The 24070-nt window shown below is 38.8% G+C and overlaps 1 protein-coding gene and 1 long non-coding RNA gene across 4 annotated transcripts in view; one reads left to right on the forward strand and one right to left on the reverse strand.

Moving 5' to 3' along the window:
* Nucleotides 1–24070, reverse strand: part of LOC122422312 — a 164382-nt gene that overhangs the window by 14945 nt on the left and 125367 nt on the right. Inside the window, exons 7-10 of the long non-coding RNA XR_006263776.1 lie at nt 14739–14841; nt 6811–7006; nt 4405–4593; nt 1551–1742 (exon numbers count right to left, since the gene is read on the reverse strand). This is a non-coding gene — a long non-coding RNA (uncharacterized LOC122422312). The remainder of the gene's footprint in view (nt 1–1550; nt 1743–4404; nt 4594–6810; nt 7007–14738; nt 14842–24070) is intronic.
* Nucleotides 5602–24070, forward strand: part of SYNPO2 (synaptopodin 2) — a 201368-nt gene continuing 182899 nt past the window's right edge. The window contains exon 1 of one of the 3 annotated variants that reach the window (XM_043438721.1): nt 5602–5884. In XM_043438721.1, coding sequence (XP_043294656.1) covers nt 5780–5884 — 105 coding nt within the window. In that variant the 5' untranslated portion in view covers nt 5602–5779. The remainder of the gene's footprint in view (nt 5885–24070) is intronic. The other 2 variants (XM_043438722.1, XM_043438723.1) reach the window with 2 other exon arrangements.

Consider the following 24070-nt stretch of genomic DNA (forward strand, 5'->3'; position numbering starts at 1 on the left):
AAACCCAGTGTCTCTTGGGACTTCTATTTTCTGTGATCAGCCATACTTTTAATGCATTTTAACTCTGCTAAGGAAATCAGAAAACCATTTACATGATTAATGCTCTTTGTCTACATCATAAGAAACACTGGGCTGGATGAACCACAAGCTTGAATCAAGATTGCCAGGAAAACTATCAATAACCTCAGATATGCAGATGACACCACCTTATGGCAGAAAGTGAAGAGGAACTAAAAAGCCTCTTGATGAAAGTGAAAGAGGAGAGTGAAAAAGTTGGCTTAAAACTCAACATTCAGAAAACTAAGATCATGGCATCCGGCCCCATCACTTCATGGCAAATAGATGGGGAAACAATGGAAAAAGTGACAGACTTTATTTTTTTGGTCTTCAAAAGTATGGAAGATGGTGACTGCAGCCATGCCTTGGAAGAAAAGTTATGACCAACCTAGACAGCATATTAAAAAGTAGAGACATTACTTTGCCAACAAAGGTCCATCTAGTCAGAGCTATGGTCTTTCCAATAGTTATGTATGTATGTGAGAGTTGGACTATAAAGAAAGCTAAGTGGCTAAGAACTGATGCTTTTGAACTGTGGTGTTGAAGAAGGCTTTTGAGAGTCCCTTGGACTGCAAGGAGATCAAACCAGTCCATCCTAAAGAAAATCAGTCCTGAATATTCATTGGAAGGACTGATGCTGAAGCTGAAACTCCAATACTTTGGCCACCTGATGAGAAGAACTGATTCATTGGAGAAGACCCTGATGCTGGGAAAGATTGAAGGAGGGAGGAGAAAGGGAGAACCAAGGATGGCATGACTGACTCGATGGACATGAGTTTGAGTAAGCTCCAGGAGTTGGTGATGGACAGGGAAGCCTGGCGTGCTGCAGTCCACAGGGTTGCAGAGTCGGACATGACTGAGCAACTGAACTGAAGTTCACTATGATGCTTTATTTTTCTCCAAAATTTAAAATGCTACTATATTACTCATAATGAAGAATAGCTTCTGTTTTTTGAATAGTTAGAAAGGGATCATAGACATTAGCTCAAAATAGAAAGTAAAGTTATATTTGAGTGAAAAATTAAATTAGAAAAATAAAAAAAGGCATAAACTAGGCATAGGTGACCAATGTAAAATGATTGTATAATAAGTCACTTCTAATGGAATATTTTTGTTTCATAATATGTCTTCTCAGTTCATGTTAGTCTCAGAAATCTTATGTTCTATCCAAATTGGGAAAGATAGTATAAATATTATTAGCTGAATAAAAACCGTATGAATGAAGAGTAGAGCATCTGGTACAGTCTTAAGTAATTTAAATGGTTCAGAAGTAGAGTCAGTCTAAGAAGATCATTTTCAAAACCACTTAAGACACATTTTTCCCTTAAAATATATATTTTGGTCTTGACATGATTCTTACATCCCAAATAAAATTAAGAGTTGGCTTATGTGGTTTTTGACCAGGGCTCTGTTTCCATTCCTCTACTAGTATCTCAGTTTTACCCCACTGGCCTGGGATTTAATTTGACCCTCCTTGCAAGTTACTAACTTACCCTGTTACTGCTTCATGGATGCTGAAAGCAGACGTGAGACTCTTGGGTGGAGACAAAGAATTTGACTACGAGGGCGCAGCAAGCAGCTCGGACATCAGCCTGTTGACACCAGTTAATCTTGCCTCAGACTCCACAGGGTTGATGTGGTAGGACCCAGATGGATGTTACACACACAGTAGGTTTGCACAGTGGCTAAGGAACACCAAAGTTAACGAGTCCATTGCTATTATTTTGTTTTTGGCTGACAATCAGCTAGCTAACTTGCTCTTTTTTGCAAGGCTGAGAAATTACCACATTTCTCAAGGCTGCATGCTGCAAACACAACCCTGAGCAATAGCTCAGGAAAAGAAGCATTAGGATCTCGAGTTCTGACACACCTAGAAAGATATAAAGGAGCCTAGTGACCCAGGGAGGACCCTCCCACCACCATCTGGTGGATTTTCATCCTCATACTGGATTCCACTACTGCTATCAATATCCACGAAAGGTGGATATCTCTCCTGACAGCTACCTGGAAAAGCCTTGAGCTTCCCTTTGGTTGGACCATATACAAATTAATCACTGGGGCCAGAGGACTTTCCTTGACTTAGGCCTAGATTTGCACCCATTCCTGAACTAATCTCTATGTTAAGGGGGAAAATTACTCTTATTAACTAGATCAACTATGCTGGCTGGGGTGGGAGGATCAATTTTATCCAACTTAATAGCTATCAATGGGGAAGAGGCAAAATGTTGGGAGGCAGCCATTACCTATTTTACATGGTCTCTAAATGGTATAATTCAAGAATTCTGCTCTATTTCAGGTTTTGAAAGTCAAATGAAGAGGAGAGAAAGAAAAAAAAAAATTAGAACTCATTGGCCTTCTTTTCTATGCCTTTATTCTGGGATAGCTTATCTATTTTTTCATTGTACTCATAATAATTGAGCACCAATTATGTGTCAGGAACTATATTAGACTTGGGGATACAATTCAGAAATGACTCCTAATCTCACAGGTTAATAATCTAGTAAAGGATTCATTTTAAGAGACCGTTAGGATGAGATGGAAAAATACAGTGATGGTGGCACATAGAGGGGGCCTCTCACCTGGACACTGGGCAGGAGGGTTAGGAAAAGACTCCTGGAGAATATGATATCTAATGTGAAGCCAGAGGATGAACAGAAATTATCAGGTGATCTGTGTGTGGGTGAGGACTAGATTGCTTGGAAGAATGCCTTAGGAGATGGAAAAACAGAGCTAGTTAGAGAAATTGAATGTCATCCTGTGTGTCTGAATCATAAAACTCAAGGTAAGAGGACAGGTAGGACAAGTGAGGAGTGGGAGGCAGGAAGTGTTATCCATGGAAAGGAAACTTGGCTTTTCTAAGAGACCTTGGAGACTTTAAACAGAGGGAAAACAAGGTAGATGTTGCATTTCAGAAATTTCACACTGGCTATATAGAGTGAAAAATGAATTGAGGAGGAAGCAAGGCCACGACAGAGAGACTAGTTAGAAGATTGTTGAAATCCAGCACAGAGACAGAAGTAATTATATCAGTGAAAATGGAATGAAGGCACAGATTTGCAATCTATTTATTAGTAGAAGTTAGATCTGTAGGTCTTAATGAGTAATTGGATGCATGAGATGAGAATAAGGAAATACTTAAGACCTGGAGATAGGATAGCAATGATAAGAACAGATATTTTTAATTCAAGTAGGCAAAGGTTTAAATCCTAACTCTACATGTAGCTTCTAAGGCTGAGCTAATTACCAGCAAAAAGAAGACATTGATAACTACCTAGCAAGGCTGCTTTGAGGATAAACATGCAAAGAAATAAAATACTATATGTCAAGTTTCTGACACAGAATAAATCTTTTAATAAATTATAGCAACACGTCAATTCTTATTTCTCTGTCAGAAAGAACTGGTTGGATGGAAACACTATTCATTCAGTGCAGTCAGGAGTGTGCTGGCTGCAAGTAACAATAAACTGGACCCACAGCAGTTTTTAGAAGTATGGGTTTTCCTGCACAATAAGAGAACTGGAGGTGGATAGTTATTGGCAGTAACTTGGTCAGCAGTGCAATCTTTATTGTTACCCTTGGCTTTACCTCATGGTCACAATACGGCTGCCCCAGTTCCAGCCTCCAGCATCATATTTACTTTTAAGTCAGGGTTGAAAGGGCCATGCATAAGAGAAAGGTTATGGGTTAGTTAATAATCCTGAGATGGGGGACATAGGAGAAGACAGAAGTTTGAGAATAAATAACAAACTTGATTTTGAATATATTGAGTTTTAGGTTTCTGTGATATATTCTGAGATATATTCTGTGAACATATCTCCAGAAAAAGGTTTAATAGGCAGCTGGATACACAGACCTGGAGTTAAGGAAAGATATCTGGGATTGAGGGGGGAGGTTAAATTCTGCGGGGTGAATGAGAGAACCCAGTGAGGAAACACAAGGACCAGGACACTGCCCTGGCACAGAACACCAGCATTTAATGGGTGGGTAGGAGCCAAGAAGTGCCCAAAGTGAGACAGCAGTGTTTAGGGAGGCAAGAACAGAGCCAAGAGCATGCTGTGTCCTGGAAGCCTAAAAGAGAAAACAGTTTAGGAGGACATGGTCAGTAAAAGCAAGGGCTACATAAAAGCAAGAAGGTAATAAGTAACCTTGCTGAGAGTTTTTCCTTTTGTGGGGACAGAAGCTAGGCTGGAGTGGGTGAGGAGTGGAAGAGACAGGAGGAAACAGAAAGAACAAATGTAAAAAAAGTTCTTTTCTTTCTCTTTTATTCTCAGAGTTCCTATTTTAGGATGTCAGTACTTGCACAATTCTTTTTTTTTTAAAGAAAGATTTTTGGTCAAGTCAATTTACCTTTCCAAAGAGAAGCAAACTTGGAATGAGAGTCTGGTCCTCATGACCTTCGGAGGGTCTCTTCCGGCGCCAATGGTTTCTGATTACATGGTCTTTCTTACTCCAGTGATGAGACACAAATAAAATCATTTGGCATGTTTAGGTTCTGGGAGCAGAGCTGTGTAAATGTTCATTGTATGTCGCTGCCGACTAATGAAAAAGGCAGAGATTGGAGGTCAGTGGTCCGGTGGCACATGTGACGCTAACTTTCCCAGGCTCTCCTTTATTTAGTGTGTTTTTATATGGAATGTCATGGAAAATAAAAGTATTATGGGAAAATAAAAACGTTCCATTTGGACAGTTTTTGATAGGTCATATTCAGACTCAAAACATTAAGCTATTTTGGGCCACATATAAAATCAACTTTATATTGGACCACCGAGACTCAGAACTCTTGGTGAAAGACTATATAAAAATAAGAAACTTGTATGCAGTGACATTGTATGCAGTTTGGCTGACTATTCAGGTTTAAGAAGTTTCCTTCCTGTTGAGGAAGGAAGAAAATGAAACACTATTTAAATTTAAAGCAAGTCATGCAGTAGAGGTAGTTGTAAGAATGTAGCTTCTGGGGCAAATCCTCTCTCCCTCTCTCTTTCACCTTCTGAACTATGTAAGCACCAGTTCGGAAAAGTACATTTCGGAGTACCAGGCTTTTGTTTTCGTTTTTTTAAAATAAATATTTTTGCTTTCTTTTATTTCCTGCAGATTAGTTCTGCAGGCTGCAAACAACAAAGCTAAGAAAAGCAATAATTTTTAAAAAAACTCCCTTTTGTCTGTTTGCATCATTACTGTGGTAATTCTCAAAACGTTTGTTTGAGAGAATCTAATCATCTAGTAGTTCAGCCCTTAGAGCTCATATTTTAGGATGTCACTTGTGGCCTGGAGATTAAAACCTTCATGCGTCCTCTACTATTTACGGAATTATTCAGTGTAAGTTTTTCTCTCATTCTTTCATTTCAGGGCTGCAGTTTAATCAGTTAGAGCTAGAGAACTTTTGCTCCCGTCCCCCCCTCCTCGCCATCTCGCCCCGAAATGGGGACGTTATCTCGTGTGTGAGGCTCTTCCCGTTCCCTGAAGGTGGGCTGAGCAAAGGAGCGTGACGCAAGAGTGGGCTGTGTCCTTGATGCCTCTAGCGCCCCTGCCGCCCGGGGACGGATCCCATTAGCCGCGCAAATTCCAGGCGGCGGCCGGGCAGCGGCGGCGGCTGCAGCGGAGGCTCTCTGCGCCCCGGGGCTGCCTCCTCGGCGGGAGCCCGAAGCTGAGCGCAGAGACTCAGCCGCACCCAGGCTCCGTCCGTCTTTTCAAGCTCTCCATGCTCCCCGCCTAAAAGAAGAAAATGGGCACGGGGGATTTTATCTGCATTTCCATGACCGGAGGGGCGCCCTGGGGGTTCCGATTGCAAGGTGGCAAGGAGCAGCAGCAGCCCTTACAAGTTGCCAAGGTAGGATCACCAAAGATGGGTTATCACATCTTGTTCCGGGCTGGGAAAGAAGGAATAAAAGCAACTTTTGATGGTTTATTCAAGCTCTGATTCAGAGGTCTCTATGCTAGTTTGATTTCGATGCTGACACTGATTTCTTCTTGATTGTGGGTGGTTTTTTTTTTTTTTTCCTTCAGAAAAACTTTGGAGAGTAACATATAGCACATATGTAATTAATCAGTCATTAATGGGGTGGGGGAAAGAGAGCTACATATTTTATCAGCTGAAGAAAAGCCTAGTTAATCAGCTGCTTCTCTGGCAACCAGCAAGACACTTGGGAATGTTTCTTCTAGGCAGTCTTAGAATCTACAGTTGTTACTGTTTCACGTCCCTTTCCTTGGCTCTGGCTGAGGAGAAAGGCTCAGCTCAGTATAACCAACTGGCTTGGCTCTCTTGGGGACTCTTTATAAAGTATTGTTAACGACATTTATCATACAGCATCCATGAGAAGACCAGCTTGGGGCAATAATTTTCTAAAATATGAAGATCTCATAAATTTATTTGAAAGAATATTCTTTTAAGGATTTGGCTAATAAATGAAAAAATCTAAGTACCCTGGTCCATCATGTGCATTCATCTTGCCAAGTGCTCAAAATAAAATTCAGAGACACTGGAAATATGTTGTAAATAACTTAGACATTAACTTTGAAATGCATCTAATAATCATTTAAAATATTTTAGGTGTTTTTATTTCCATTAGATCGCTTTGTTTCTTAGCTCAGTATGCTTACCAGTTTGCTTGAGGGGATCCGGTATTGTCTAATTGTGATTCAGTTAAAACCAATTTTAAAATACATGAGAAAAAGCAGACTTTTACCTAATTTTAATACTAAATTGAAGTACTATAGGAAAGAATATGTTTGATTAAATTTCTATTTTATACTTACATTAAAAATGGATCTAGATCCTCATGAAATATATGGACCATAGGCCTTTGTAGTTATTCTTCTTTCCCTTTGGCTTTCTTTCTTCTTCTTTTTTTTTAATTTATGTTCGCTGTGAAGAAAGGAGTTTCTTTGAAATTTTTTGCACCCTGGCTTCCTTGGAAAATTCTTTCAAAATGTGATGGTGGAATCCTGCCACCTAGTGAAAATTTCAAACATCAAGGATGAAGCATAAAACGGCAGATGAAAAGCAGACATTTTTAGAACTGAGAAGTTTCTCAGAGATCCACAGTTCAACCTGCTAATTTTAGATAAGGAAAGAACCTTCAGAGGCTAAGTAACCTGCCTTGGGTCTTTGGTCTTAGGTTTGGAACAGGCAGTGATTAAAAGGTACAAAGGTTGTTGGTTTCATTGTTTTTCTTTAGGAGTCAATGGTAGGCAACATCAGACAAAATATTAATGCCTAATTCAACATATGTAGACTTCATGAGCCCGAAGTGGATTTGTCCGGAGTCTAGAATAGCAGTTGGCCGGCTCCTGTCACTGAGATTTGGGTTCTAATTCCAGCTCTGATCTAACATGCAGCCGGTCCTGAGACAGATCACTCTTCCTGACTCATTTGGGGTGTGTGTGTGTGTGTGTGTGTGTAGAAGAAGAAAGAGACAAAGATTTTGAGTGGGTGGGAAAGAAGAGAAGTACGTTGGAAACTGGTCACTACCATTAATGAGGTTCTATTTGCTTGAATTTTCTACAGCCCTATTAGTGTACAATTTTAGAATCACTTGCCTACCAGTTAAAATGTGGAGACAGAAGTGGCTAGAAGCTGTGATTCTTGGTTGCTCTTTCGTAGCCAAACCTATAAAATAGAATGGGTTTTCCTCAGTTCTTGATGTGTTTATTTCAAAGTGGCACCACTGAGTGGTGATATTTTGAAGAACTGAAGCAAATTGCTCATGAAGGGTGCTTTGGAGGTGTTTCTCTGCTGATAGCTCTCTATTATCAGGATTCAGAGAGGCTGTTAGTTTGAATAAGGGTCAAAAAAATTCATTCCTGCTCTCCCCAAAATCATCTTTCCTCAAATATCTAGGAAATATATTTTTAGTTTTAAAAATATCATTATACGAAAACATCAGGATGTTTGCTTTAATTTTTTTAGTTTGTGTTACTATAAGGTTACTGATTTAAAATATTATGAAAGCACCTGGATGTTTGCCTTAACTGTTGTGTGTGTGTGTAAAAGAGAGAGATAATTTATAATTTTTTTCCACATGTAAAAAGTGACTAGAGAGCCTTCTAAAGAAGATATAATTTTTAAATTACTATAGCAATGCCCACTTTTCTTGGTCTGGTTTTATACTTAATTAAAAATTATTATATTTAATTTATTACTAGTATTATTTGCCCTAGAAAAGCCTTGGAACAAAGTGCTTGTCTGTCTCTATGTTGTCAAGGCCATGGCCTCAGTGGGATCAGTTTTTCATTCAAAACATGAAGTCAACTTGATTCCAGTAAAGGTTTCTCTCTCATTGAGATCAAGGTAATGTGTATGTTGCTTGGTTTTCTCCTTTTCCAAGGAATGGTGAAAACTTATTAGAATCAAGTTACCTCCAAGTAGGAGGATGTGGAGGAAGGAGATAGAAAGGCTAAGGAAGGGATGATTGCTGGCAACCAAAACGCTCAGTTTTGAAGAACATGCAAAGGAATAATTTGGGAATTGAAGAGAATATTTTCAAAGAAAAGAAAATTTCAGACAGTGCTTAAATCATGCCTTCTAAAATGGGTATGCCACAAAGAAGCTCTATAGATAACAACACATTTTTGGTTCATTGTAAATACCTAGTATTTAGAATTTCAATAATTCTATATAGAATGAAAATTTAGCAAGCTGAAATAGCAAAAGAAAAACGAATCTAATATTATTAAGAATGATCAGAAATTTAATAGCTTTATAATTTCCAGTAAATATCCTCCTAGTGACATGTTTAGTCATTTCTGAAAGATATTCAAATGTTTTTAGTATTTGGCTGGCTGGCTGAACTGTAGGTGAACCCCAACTTTCAAAGCTCACTATAGAAATATTAATGATAAAATTTTTCATTGATATTGAAACTCAAGGCCATAAAACTCTGTTTTGTTTTCAACATAAATTGAATTTCTAAAAGGCCCAAAGAATCAGTAACATTGTCCAGGTTTTTAAATGTGTATATATCTTTTAATTTATGTTCTAAATACATGTGATAGGAAGCAAACATTTCTAATACACTGTAGTAAGACAGTACTCTTGCAAGGTATATTTCTAAGAGATCATCTACAGAAACAAATTTATACAGCCATACTTGCGGTATAAAACCCCACTTTGTGTGTGCAGATGTCCTTATAAAAAGTCTGTTAGCACTTTTACTTTATAAAACTCTATTTTTTGGAACATGGACTTACATGGCATGTCGCTGGGCATACTCTTGGACAATCACTTCAGAATATTGCCACATAAAGAAACAGGGAGAAGTTTTTGTTTTGCAAACAAATCTTATGAACCATTTAGAAGTAACTTACATTTTGAAAATAAAGAACAAAAAATGTTTAGACTTTATTCTTCATGAGTTTTAATGTTTAGAAATGAAAGCTTTCTTCAAAAGTACAGACCACTATGGTACTTATTAAAATGAATTTTAACTCAGAGTTTCAAGTAACTATTAAAATTTAGATGACAAATTACAATCATCCATTTTATGAGGTTGAGTTGGAGTTAATGATTCTTATCTATTATTGTATAATCTCTTTTTAAATGTCTGAATATAAAGTATTTAGGCAAAGCACATTCAAATACATAATTTATATCCCTTAGTGCCATCAGTGAGATATCAAAATGCTTCAAATAGAATAAATTCAAGAAACACAGTGATTTCTAAAGGGAAAAATAGGAAATATTTGATGTTTGAATATGTACCTTTTGGGATAAATCCTCCTTACTACATATGGAAAGCTAGGGATATCTTTATTAGTAAATATGACTGATCACTGAATTTTTATTGATGTTTTGAGCTTTCAAGAAATTTTAAAAACATCTATACTTATAGAAATCCATGCACTCTAGCTACATCTATTAAGCAGATGTTACATAAAATTTTTATTTTGGAATTGCATGTTTTAAGACAGATGACTGTTGAAAGACAATGAGATAAAATAATGACCGTGACTGTGCATGAACTTTGCCATTATCTAGACAGAGTCCACATGGAGCTCACATTTATCCTGTACCAGGAACTGTTCCAGGTGCATCCTTGATAGGATGTCTTCTTTGTCATTGCAGTTGGTGGCCTGCCTAGTGCCTATATGAACAGTGGGATGGGGGTAGGGAGAGGCAGGTAGGGAAGTAAAACTGGAGAAAGATGTAGTGGGGGGTGGGGGAGGGCAAAGGAGAGAGAAAAAGAGACAGAGAGAGTGAGAATGAATGGACAAGTAGGAACTTCCCTTCCTCTGGATGAACTCTTCCATTTCCTCTGGATGAATGACTGTCACAGAAAGGTGTTGGTGGGACTTGAGCCGTCTTGCTTGGCCTACCTAGAAAGGCCAAACTCTTAGCCAGGGCCTGCAGGAGCAGGCTGGCATCCTGAGGAACTACTTGGGCCTTGGAAGGGACAGAGAAGTGCTGGGCAGGAGCCCTGTTTCTTCTGTTAGGGAACTGTGCAGGGTGAAACCCTCCCGGCTCCTAGAAGAAACCAAAGTGTCCCAGCATTGGGACACCAGCTGCAGAAAGGACAGTGAAGGCCACTCGACATTAACCAAAGAAGTATAAAAACCAACAAAGAGAAATGCTACGCCGTTCACTTGTGAATAAACAGATCTACCTTCCCCCTCCTCTTCAGCCTTCCTTCCTGCCTTCAACCTGGGAGGGGTGGGAGGGAAGCTGGTAAAGAGCAGACAACACTCTCTGCCTCTTGCCAAGCCCTGGAGCCACGAGCCAGCTACCGTGCTTAGGGAGAGAGCTTAGAGATAAATGTTAGATCAAAGCTGTATTTGGACTAGACTGTTTTAATAACCAAACGCCACCAAAAAGGCATGGGATCTGACCAAAGAATTATTAAGGGAGGGATTTGGTTTTATGGTAGTTGAAAACAGTTACTGGAAGAAATAAAATAGTTTCATGTTTATAACCGAATGAAAGACACTCCTCAAAAACATCGATTCCGTAACTCAGGTTCATATCATCAATCACACATTCTTGACATATGTTAGCTTGGAAACTTATCACCAACTGGGACTTCCTTGGCAGTCCAGTTGTTAAAGAACAGTCTATCATTTAGTAATGCTGAAAATTGCAGTGACTTCAGCCTTGTGGCTCAGATGGTAAAGTGTCTGCCTACAATGCAGGAGACCCAGGTTCAATCCCTGGGTCGGGAAGATCCTCTGGAGAAGGAAATGGCAACCCACTGCAGTACTCTTGCCTGGAAAATCCCATGGACGGAGGAGCCCGGTAGGCTACAGTCCATGGGGTTCAAAGAGTCGGACACAACTGAACAACTTCACTTCACTTCAATACAGAGTTGTATCAAATAGAATGTCACCAATCTAAGATTTGATCTTTGAAAACATTTGCAATGATTTCTTCTTTTATTGGGTCTGAGGACAAGGATTACAGGAAATACATCTTTGAGCTAACGTGCAACGAGAGACGAGACTGGAAAGGGAATTGGTTTACTTGTAAATAAACCTGAAAAATCTATGGCCTCCAATGTTTTTGTGTCTGTTCTAACAGATTCATGAAGAAACCAAATGCCATGAGGTTTTTGTAAAAGGAAATGGAGAATGCATGCGTCATCTTCATTAAACAATCTGAAAGAGTAAACAACTTCATGAAGTTAAAAGCTCATCTGAGAAACAGAAATAACGTCAGATCTTTGGGGGGATAATTCATTGTCTGACCACCTCAGTGAGAACATATTTATAGTATTGAATTGCCTTAGGCACTTAATTTTTCTGAATTATTTACCATTCTTTTCTTATTATTTAAAAAGCAGAGATGGCCACATTGTCAACAAACTGTGTCTTCAAAGTCTTTGTGAACTCCATTGGCATGTGGCAGATCATCAGCGATAGTAGATGTAGTTTGGTGTTATGATGGTCTGGCTGTAGTTATCCTTAACTGGTATATAAATATGGTGTGTTTCAGATAAAGTACTAAAAAATGTGGTGGATTTACTATTCGAAACATTATAAATGCAAGATGTGTTATTTGATTATGTAACAAATAGTTTTCCTATCCATTGGGTTTAGGTTTTTCTTACTCACCCAAGACTAGCTTTTCCACTTTGGAAGTAGTGTAGGTACTACAATGATAAAACAATGTAGTGGATGAATTTTCCTGGACTGAACGATGCACTTATGTTCTATCCGACCCCACTTAGTCTATAAAGTGTGAGTCGCTCAGTTGTGTCTGGCCCTTTTTGACCCCATGGACTGCAGCCTGCCAGCCTCCTCTATCCCTGGAATTTTCTAGGCAAGAATACTGCAGTGGGTTGCCATTGCCTTCTCCAGGGGATCTTCCTGACCCAGGGATTGAACCTGGGTCTCCCACATTGCAGGCAGATTCTTTACTGTCTGGGCCACCAGGGAAGCCCAAGAATACTGGAGTGGGTAGCCTATCCCTTCTCCAGGGGATCTTCCTGACCCAGGAATCAAACCGGGGTCTCCTGCATTGCAGGCAGATTCTTTACCAGCAGAGATACCAGGGAAGCCCCATGCTTCCTTTATCAAAACTTACGTGGCTTGAATTTCATCTTTTTAGGAGGCATTATTTTTTCCAGAAGAAATCTACAATAATGGTCAGAGTATCATTTTCCTCCAAACATCTTGTTGCCTTTAACAGTACCTTCTGGAGATAATTTCAAGAAACTGATATTGATACTTATGGGTTGCTGGGCACTTCTTTAAATCACCTTTTAAATATAATGAGAGAACTCAGTGAGGTTACCCCATTTAAGATCCCATTACAGAGGCAGAAAGTGGTTAAGTGACATCCTCAGGTCACATAAGTAGCACAGTCAGACCTGGGTTCACCCAGTTTGCCTCCTGGGTATGTCTTCTAAGCTTCTCCACACGATACTTTTGGGTTAAGTGTAGCTTGAACAGCTGGTTAAGACGAAATGAAGGACCTAAACAGACCACGGTGGAAAGATTATTGTGGTCCTGTAAACCAAACTTACTTTTTCTGTTCTGACATTAAATATATTATAATTTAAATTAGTGTCAGATCATTTTATTTGTAGCTTTTATTTCTGGAACAAATAATTTAGGAAATGAAATAGAAATAGACTAGAAACTTTCATAATTCTGTCTTCTGAAGAATAGATTAAAATTTTTTTTTTTTCTGATAAGATTTCCCATGTCTTCTTAACAAATATGACTTGCTACTTTATTTTTGTTTTTGGCTGCACCAAGCAGCTTGTGGAATCTTAGTTCCCCAATGAGGGATTGAACCTGGGACCATGGCCGTGAAAGTACTGAGTCCTAACCACTGGACCATCAGGGAATTCCCATGCTACTTTATTTTGAAGCAAAAAATTTCTAGCAGTAAGACCATGCTTGAGAATTTTAGCATATAGTTCAGGACACATTGAGTTGGGAACTGAGTTCTGACTTTACCTCCTTAACGGCGCACTCACTTCCTGCTCCATATGTGACTACTCCTGCTCCTCAAGCTCAGGCCCTCTCCAGCTGTTTCTTAGATAACTAGTTGGGCCTTTTAACTGTCTCTCTGCTTAGGGTTTCACATTCCTCAGGTTCATGCTATAATGAGCTGCCAGAGAGACTTTTCTAAATCACCTGCTATACCACTGCTTAAAATACTTCAAAGTCTTCCCATCGTAGTCATCAAAATAACCATCACATTAAAAAAAATCTCCTGTAGATTTAAGTGCTTTATATATTATATCATTCACAATAGCCTTAACTATCCTTTTTTTAAAAAACCGATGAGAAAACTGAACCTTAGGGAAGTTAGGTGAGTAACTTAAGGCGGTAGAGCAGGTTCAGGCATCCAGGACGGAGGCCAGTGAGATGCCAAAGCACAGGCGCTGAGTGGCCGCCTGGACTCTGTATCACTGCAACGTGTTTTATAGACACCAGTATGTATTAAGTGTGAGTTCTTATAAAATCAGCCGTATTGATGACATCCTGCATCTCTTTTGCACTTCTTTTCATTTTGCTTTTCTCTTCAACTTGCCTAAAAATAATGCACTGAGTGAATTTTATATGAAGCGTTTCATGAACCTCTCCAAGAATTTTGTCTTTGTTATCCCTGTTAAAGCTGGTACTTCATCAGTGGCCTTATTTACATTTTTTCCCATAAAACACTGATTTTTTTTAAATTAAAGAATGCGTTTATTTTGAGAACTTATCTCCAGTATTTTTCCTTATTGGCTTTCCAAAGGAGTAGTTGATCTATTTCAGAATTGAAACAGAATCAAGAAAATAGTCCAGGACATGCTGGAAACATGTTCTTTTATCTAACTTTACAGCAAAATTCCTCCAACATATAGTTTGTTCTAATATTATTTCTACCAGTTTCCTAGTTCTTTTTTCTTTACATCTTCAACAATATTTGCTGATAAAAAATACATCTTGATTTGTTGCCCATATGTATTATTTTTAACAATTTTTAAATGCATCCATGAGGAGCTTTCTAAACATTATGGTTTGGTTTAATTCTGTCATGTTTTAAATCGAGTACTGCCTGACTTCAACCAGTGTTGAAAAAACAAATTTGAAAGTTTTTGATGCTTAGTTATTACATATCTTCTAAGTCCTAACTACTTCACACTAATACTAACTAATATCATAGAGCACAATAAGACAAAGTTCCTCTCTAACAACAGTGGATATAAATCCATATTCTAAATAGTGCACTTAGTAATTCTGAATATTTTACCTACCTGTCACATATGATTAAACAGAAATTGTGTTTAATCTCACTCCATGGCTGATGAAGAGTTTCTGAAGGAGTATAGAGGAGGGGCAGCTCTTTTTCTCTTCTGCCTGAAATGGAAGTGTTATTTTTAATCAATAGTTGCCTTTCAGAAATATTTTAAAACTTGTGTCATTTTGAGAGAGTTAAAACTATTGATAGATAATAACATGGAAATTCATTTAATCAAGCACCATAAAACATAATATACTGCAAAAGAAGGAGCGTCTGAGGAAGCCTCTTTCCCCTCTGCCATGCTAGGAGATGAACCTATTCAGTGGGGTCACCTCAAGTACTGTATGAAATTCCTAACTGGACCAGACCGGACACAGGGTACTGGTGTCAATCCATGACGGTAAGGAACCTGTCTGCAATGCAGGAGACTCAGGTTTGAAGCCGGGGTGGGGAAGATCCCCTGGAGAAGGGAACAGCAACCCACTCAAGTATTCTTGCCTGGAGAATTCCATGGACAGAGGAACCTGGCCGGCGGTAGTTCATGGCGTTACAGAGTCGGACACGACTGAGCAAGTAACATTTTCACTTTCAAACATTAGTTAGAGCTCCTTTTCATTTTGTAGTTGAAAACGAATGTACATGGAAGTTCTAGTCGACTTGGCAGATGTGTGGGGGGAGCCTTCCAGGCACAGGGTGCTACGAGGACAAGGCTCTAGGACTGAAGCCTGCTCGGCATGTTCAAGGAGCTGTGGAGATGCCAGTTGCAGCTGACACCATTTCCATGAGAAATTGCTATAAGAAGTCCAGTCCTTCACAGTGATAAAAGTGAAAAAGTCTCTCTCCTGGGAACCCCGACCATGTGGTTATTTTACCATCTTTAAATGATTAACACACTGGTCCCAGAGAACAACTCTAAGCTATCATCTTCCCATTTCCTCTTCATCCATTTCAGCTTTTTATAATGTAGAAGCCTACTGGCCATTCTTTAGAACACTTTATTTAAATGAATAGTTACTACCGCCTCTTATGTAGATGTTTGGTTAAACATTTTATTAATCTTTTCCTTCCTCTGAAGTTGATTCTCCCAGTGAGATAAGAAGAATTTAAGAAGTGTTAAAAAGAATTTGATCCTATTTATTTTGACATCAATGTCAGACCTAGAGCAGATAGTTTTCTTTTATTTTTTATTTTATCTTAATTTCATTTCTTCCTCACAAAAGAAATGATTTTATTTAGATGTTTTTTGGAAACTGACCCACTGAAAGGATGAAAGCATTTTAATGCTGGCTACCACTTATTGTATAGCTTTAAACAGATTTTTCTGAGCCTGTTTCCTCATCTGTAAAATGGCTATGTAATGGAATTGCTGTTTTTATAGAAAAAAAAATGTCACCAGTTTTATAGGTGAGGCATCTGAGAGCCAAGCAATCAGCTAATAATATGTCTTGTGATAATTTTGAAAGGTTCTATGTTAAGATCATATTTGATACATAGTAATCACGCAGTAAAGGAGTCTGTCATTGTTATTATAATTCTAATTGGAGGAGGAAGTAACTGTCTTCTGGGCTTCCCTAGTGCCTCCATGGTAAGGAATCCATCTGCGATGCAGGAGACCTGGATTCCATCCCTGGAGAAGGAAATGGCAACCCACTTCAGTGTTCTTGCCTAGGAAATCTCTTGGACAGAGGAGCCTGGCGGGCTATGGTCTATGGGGTCACAAAGAGTCAGATGCGACTTAGTGACTAAACAACATACTGTCTTCTACACAAATTTATTTTTTTCAGAATTTAAGAAAAGCAGGCCAATCCCTTTTCTCCAGATACCTAATGAAAGTTAAGAGCACAAAAGCTAAATAAACTATTTGTGATGATTATTTTACCCAGGGAAAATTTTCAGTTTTGATAAAATGCAACATTTCACAAAATGTATGCAGCTATCAAGTATGAATCAAGATTTCTTTGTTATGTAGTTTAATCAGCTTGAGGCAGTAAATCCTTAAGTTATCTGTTTCACAAGGCCAAATAAAATGATTATCCCACTTAAAAATAGTACACTTTTTTTTTATTGGACTATAGTTGATTTACAATGTTGTGTTAATTTCTCCTGAGTACAGATTTTTAAAAGGAAAATACCTCAAGCCATGAAGAATTAGTCTTTTACAGTGCTGTTGAGCTCTGTTTAGAGTAAGTCAACTCTGACTCTTTCAATCATATTAGTCTCTGTGCCTCTGTTTTCTCATTTATCAAATGGGGATGGTGTTAGCTCTGAGATTGTTTTCAGGGTTAGAAATCACATGTGCAAATTACTTAACACACAGGAAACATTCAAGTGTTTTAAAAAATTACTACTACCGCATCTGTGGTTATCCCCATTTTATTTAACTAAGCTTTATAAAATTGAAGGGTTATCTGCTGTCTTCCACGCAGTGCTGTTTGAGATCCGGATCTCAGTGTCCTAAGAAGGGGCTTCTGTGGTTCTTGGGGTCTCTCCCTGTGAGATGGCATGTAATGGTCTCAGAATGTGGCCTTATGCTCACCGAGTAAGCCACTGCCCTGCACTGGAAGCAGCATATGGAAGCCATCACGAAGAGAAGGAGTCATTTCAAGTGCTTTGAAAATATAAAAGAAAAATAAATTGTCCCCTGGTAAGTAAATATAGGACACTGATCTCTGAATAGTCAGGAAAACTCTGTGCCAGGGCCTTTGGGGGAAGGCTAATGAGCCTTTCAATCCCTCCCCAGCCTCCACCTCCACAACCCTTGTCTGCTAAATTAGAAGATGTTATTACTATATAAGGCTGCTTTTTCTAAGTAAATGATAATAGTTAACCTCTTGGTGATTTTAGCTTTTCAAACAGTGGAGAGTTATTTTCATCAGTCAAGATGAAGCTAAAATGAAAAACAGTTTGTGAAAGCTTAGGCTTTGGGAGTCAGATACTACCATAACAGTCACCTTTATTTTTATTTCTTTCATGAAAAGCATAACATTTTCCCCCTGGATGGTGCTCAGCATGACTGATATTAGGTTGAATTGTGTAAATATTATATTACATGTATTGGCTGCTGCAGAGAGTCAAAACGCAGTGATCCATTTTCAGGGCTCCATTGTTTTGGCCGCCTGCCTGCCAGATGGGGAAATGTTGATCAGAACAGTTTGATCCTGAGGCAGAGCTGCAATCTGAGAGAGGAAGCTCATCGTTGTCTGCTTCCTCTGAGCCAAGATGACCATGTGGCTTCATGTTGAGTGAGTTACTGAGGGCTTTCTTCAGCTGCAGGCGCTGGGCTGAGGGTAGACGGGAATTCAATTAAGGACCCCATTATGATAGTTGTTCCATTCTGTTCTTCATTACCGTCAGCTACTCTTAACCTCAGCTTCTTTTTCTTATGTGAGAAGGAAAATTCCTCCTTCTCTGTCTTCACGGCCCCCATTCTCGTCTCGTTCTTTATCTAGTTCTTTTTATGCCTCTCTTTTCCCCTATAGCTTCCTAAGCAAATTAAGACACCAAATCTGATATTGCCTATCTGCACAAGAAAAAGGAATAATATCGTGTGTGTGTGTGTGTGTGTGTGTGTGAAAGAAAGAGAGAGAGACAGAGAGCACAAAAGAGAAAGCTGTATATAAATCTCTCTTCCTTAATTGATTTTCATAGAAAGGTAACAACATGCTGGATTTTTCAATTCAGAGCTGAACTAGTATGAACTAGTACGGAGAATTACTTTCCAGGAGTGTGTTTCCATGGGCCAGTCCTTCATGCCGAGAAACTCCTTTTCAAGGTTTTAGGCCCTTTGCCTCCTATCCATCTCTGGTCTGAGCAGCTTGCTTCTTCCTGGGAGGCGGTTCTCCTTTTCTCCTGAACATGACATGTTTATTCTTCTCCCAGGTCTCTGACTTTGACCTTGATCTTTTCTGCAATGGAATGTTTCTCTGTATTTATTTCTCCCAGGTCCATAAAAGGTATGCAATAAAGACTATTATTTTTTTACCTGATTGATTAATAACGATTCTTTTTTATTTAGTAAGGGATAAAATCACTTTCAGTCACAAACAAGGACGTATTGTTTGAGGAAGATCGTGAGTTTTGTCAGAAGCTTTGAGGATAAATGTTTTGAATGATAAAGGTAAATGAGTTGAAGTTCAGAACCTGTATCAAAGGCAAGTGGGAGCCAGGAGACGATTCTGCTGCAGGATTAAAGGGGGTAAAGGGCAGGCCGAGGGGTCTGTGGGGGCAGGGTAGCACAGCATGAAACCAGGGCCCGCTCCCTGTAGAAGTGCTCACATCACTATCGAACCACAGCTGTCACTCAGACCCCAGGCTCCTGGAGCCAAGGTAGCAAAGGCTGGCTCCAGATCACAGTGCGCCTTCTTATTTTCTACTTGACAAGCAAATGTTACCATTCGGATAGAGCTAATGGCTGTGGTAAAGAGGCCGGTTTCTCACTGGTACCTCTGGTTTAAAAATTTGCCTTTTCCATGCTTATATTGTCACCTTTGCTCTCTGAAGGCAAGAGCCTAGCTCTTGTATCTCCTAAAACGGGGCTCTTTAATGTGGATAACGTACATATACGTGTAACTGGGGCCTTAAATCAGCCATGTACTTACTGAAACGTTGTTGAATAAATGGATGCGTGAGTAGATGTGTATCTTCTATTCTGGAGTGTGAGGTAGCGACTACTGGAAAGCCTGATTTTGCTGAAGCTTCATCTGGTGTTTTTTCAAATGAGCAGTTTGTTTAAAGAGTGATTACAAGAGTGATATGTATATGCTTTGTAAGTGTGTGTGTTCCTATTGATTTGATATTATCTAGTAACCAGATGCCAATTTAAGAGGTTCAGTGAAAGATCAGTGACTGAACTGGAAGTCAGGAGACCTGAAGTTTAGGCACTGGTCTAACTTGAGTTTAGTCTGCTACCTCAACTAAAACTATCTGACTCCCCATTTCTCTACTTATAAAGGGAAAGATTTATTAATGGAACACATAAAGTGCCTTATGGCTAGATTCTACTTTAAGTCAAGAAGATAATAGATGAACGAAAACACCCATGAATGGCCATATTTCCTCTGTTAATGTGAAAAAATAAAGCAGTGTTTTCTGCAAAAAGGCAATTCTTTATATGGCATTTCTATGAGGCTTTTATTCTCATTTCACCAAATCATAATTTGTAGGATATATGTGTTATAAATAAATAAGCAAAAATCTCAAATGACACTGATTTAATGTGCTTTTTTTGCTATATTTTACTTTTTTAATAATGAAAATTGTATTGCAGTGAGTTACTACTGAATTCAGCATTTTCTAATGATTTTTTAAATAAATGCTTTATTCTTTCTCTTTATTACTTTTCTAAATAAAAAGGTAGTTCACTATCATACATGAATGTAATCAACTGTTTTAAAAGTATCACTAAGAATTCATGGATTTAAATAGAATTTATGTTTTTTATAAATCTAATTTCTTTTTCCAAACTCTGGATCTGACATGATTAAGAGCCTTGAAGTTTGTTTTTCTTACCCTACTAGAAACTCTGGGTAGAGAGTGGGTAGAGATTATCTCACAGAGTAAAACCACTCATTCTGACATAGCTGGACTTCTATTCCAAATTCTAATTTGATGGAGAAGAAGGAATGTGTTTGATACTCTTCATCTATTCTTTAAACCCCTCTCATTTGGGTAAACTGTGTCAAAGAAAAAAAAGAGACAGTCCCTGGTAAACTTGGTCTTGATTAGTTTACTTCCACATCTCAAAGTGCAGTATTTTGAATCCAGTCATAGTTCCACCCCACAAATGGATTAAACTCTATATTTAAAAAAAAAATTAAAGTAGCTAGAACTGAAAATGACTTATTTTTAGGTTATAAAAATGACACACTGTCATTTTAAAATATTCAAATATTACAGAAAAGGATAAAAATAAAGTAAAAATTATGCAATCCAGAAATAGCACATTATTAACGTTTTGGTGATATTCTCCTTAGTTCCCTCTCTCTCTTCACACGTGCCAACTTACAATTGCACCTCATCAGTTCCATGTAATTGAAATGGTACTAAATGTATTCTTTTATTAAACACACAACATGAACATCTTTCTGTGTCAGTGAGTCCCGATGTACGTCATCTTTTTAGTAACCGCATAGTGTTACATGTATGGATTGACCATAATTTCTGTAACCCATCCCCTACTGAACATATAAGTTATTTATAATTTTCCACTATTATAGATAGTGCTCAAATGAATACTTTTCATGTATAAAATATGTTTGTGTACTTATCTGATCATTTCTATAGAATCAATCCCTAGAAGTAAGACTACTACTGTGAGAATATGCTATATATTTTTTTGGTGAAAATGAAGAGTATCTGAATTAATTTGGGGTCAACTATTATATATAAAGCGAAAATTTCTTATCATGTCCATGTCACTCATTAGTATGCTCCTCAGTACAATTCCTTTTGGCAGATAAAATAAGTACATGTCAAGGTCATACAATCTAGCTAACATACTTTCGCTTCAAAACACTTAAAAGTATTGATAGTGATTGGTAATTTCTAAAATGTCTTAAAAGAAAATTGAGAGGAAAAAAAATTCTCACATATACCAGTTCTATTAAATTTCTAGATTATTTCAGGATAAAAATTTTGCATAAAGATGATTAGTGTCTTAAAAGTAATGGACAAGAAGGTATTAGTGTCTAGGGAATGAGGGTTTGCAGGTTTCCTTGTAATTATCAAGATGTCATTGTCAGATAAATCAGATTTTTAAAAACGTACTTTAAAGAAATAATAATATCTTTGTAAGATATGTGAAAGTAGGTTTTATACATAATAAAGCCATATTATAAAAGTATGGTTACAAATATCATTTTAGTATTGTTTTCTTAAAGTGATAGGGTAGGTTTAAGAAAAGCCATTCTTTTCAGACACACCTCATTGAAATTAAGGTTTTAGAATTTTTTTTTTGGAGGGATATTTAATTTATAAACTGTATTGCAAAACTTGTATTTAGGTTTTATGAAGGACTGGTCCTGAAACTGAGGCTCCAATACTTTGGTCTCCTGATGGGAAGAGCCGACTCATTTGAAAAGACCCTGATGCTGGGAAAGATTGAGGGCAAGAGGAGAAGGGGACGACAGAGGATGAGGTGATCGGATACCATCACCAAGTCAATGTGTGACAAGTGCTGTGGAGAGGTGTGCTCTGGCCCTCCCTTCTCACACATGGTGGGGGATGGCAAGGCCTGGAGACAGTGCAGTTTAACCCCCTGAAGTGTTTACAGTTCTCCAGCTTCGTACCCAGGAACCCCTGCACTCGTAGCAGAAAGGCAGCTTTGTCCTGGGTTCTTCTGGAAAGAAAGTGTTGAAGGGGTGGACATGGGTGGATTATGGACCACATCCATCCTCGGGAAGGCTGCTGCTGAAGGATGTGAGTGAACTTGTCCCTGAGCATGGAGGAACAGCTAGCAAACTTCCAATTATTAGTGTCCCTGGGGGCATCAAGATCATACTCATATCTCTGTGATTTACAGAGAGCACAGCCTGGGTGCTTATCCCTGATTCCTGCTAGAAGTTGTTATCTGTAACCAAAAAGTATCTGTTGTTGTTCAGTTGCTCAGTCCTGTCTGATTCTTTGCAACCCCATGGACTGCAGCACGCAAGGCCTCCCTGTCCTTCACTATCTCCCAGAGTTTGATCAAACTCATGTCCATTGAGTTGATGATGCCATCTAACCATCTCATCCTCTGTCACCCCCTTTTCCTCCTGCCCTCAATCTTTCCCAGCATCAGAGTGTTTTCCAGTGAGTTGGCGCTTTGCATTATATGGCTGAACTATTGGAGCTTCAGCTTCAGCATCAGTCCTTCCAATGATATTCAGGGTTGATTTCTTTTCAGATTGACTGGTTTGATCTCCTTGTAGTCCAAGGGACTCTCAAGAGTCTTCTCTTGCACCACAGTTAGAAAATATAGATTCTTTGGCACTCAGCCTTCTTCATGATCCAACTCTCACATCTGTACATGACTACAGGAAAAACCATAACTTTGACTATATGGACCTTTGCCAGCAAAATACTATCTGTAAACTAAAATAAAACAACCTAGACAGCATATTAAAAAGCAGAGATATTACTTTGCCAACAAAGGTCTGTCTAGTCAAGGCTATGGTTTTTCTAGTAGTCACGTATGGACGTGAGAGTTGGACTATAAAGAGGCTGAGTGCGTAAGAACTGATGCTTTTGAACTGTGGTGTTGGAGAAGACTCTTGAGAGTCCCTTGAACTGCAACGAGATCCAACCAGTCCATCCTAAAGGAAATCAGTCTTGATATTCATTGGAAGGACTGATGCTGAAGCTGAAACTCCAATACTTTGGCCACCTGATATGAAGAACTGGCTCATTGGAAAAGACCCTGATGCTGGGAATGATTGAGGGCAGGAGGAGAAGGGGACGACAGAGGATGAGAAGGTTGGGTGGTATCACTGACTCAATGGGCATGAGTTTGGGTAAACTCTGGGAGTTATTGATGGATAGGGAGGCCTGGCGTGCTGTGGTCCATGGGGTCACAAAGAGTCGGACATGACGGAGCAACTGAACTGAACTGAATAGAATGGGAAAGACTAGAGACCTCTTCAAGAAAGTTAGAGATACCAAGGGAACATTTCATGCAAAGATGGGCACAATAAAAGACAGAAATGGTATGGACCTAACAGAAGCAGAGGATATTAAGAAGAGGTGGCAAGAATACACAGAAGAACTGTACAGAAAAGATCTTCATGACCCAGATAATCATGATGGTGTGATCACTCACCTAGAGCCAGACATCTTGGAATAAGAAGTCAACTGGGTGTTAGGAAGCATCACTACGAACAAAGCTAGTGGAAGTGATGGAATTCCAGTTGAGCTATTTCAAATCCTAAAAAATAATGCTGTTAAAGTGCTGCACTCAATATGCCAGCAAACTTGGAAGATTCAGCAGTGGCCACAGAACTGGAAAAGATCAGTTTTCATTCTAATCCCAAAGAAAGGCAATGCCAAAGAATGCTCGAACTACTGCACAATTGCACTCATCTCACGCACTAGCAAAGTAATGCTCAAAATTCTTCAAGCCAGACTACAACAGTATGTGAACTGTGAACTTCCGGATATTCAAGCTGGATTTAGAAAAGGCAGCAGAACCAAAGATCAAATTGCCAACATCTGCTGGATCATCGAAAAAGCAAGAGAGTTCCAGAAAAACATCTACTCCTGCTTTATTGACTATGCCAAAGCCTTTGACTGTGTGGATCACAGCAAACTGGAAAATTCTTAGAGAGATGGGAATACCAGACCACATGACTTGCCTCCTACAAATCTGTATGC

The sequence above is a fragment of the Cervus canadensis genome, chromosome 19 (assembly GCF_019320065.1).
Source record: "Cervus canadensis isolate Bull #8, Minnesota chromosome 19, ASM1932006v1, whole genome shotgun sequence".
Classification (NCBI taxonomy): domain Eukaryota; kingdom Metazoa; phylum Chordata; class Mammalia; order Artiodactyla; family Cervidae; genus Cervus; species Cervus canadensis.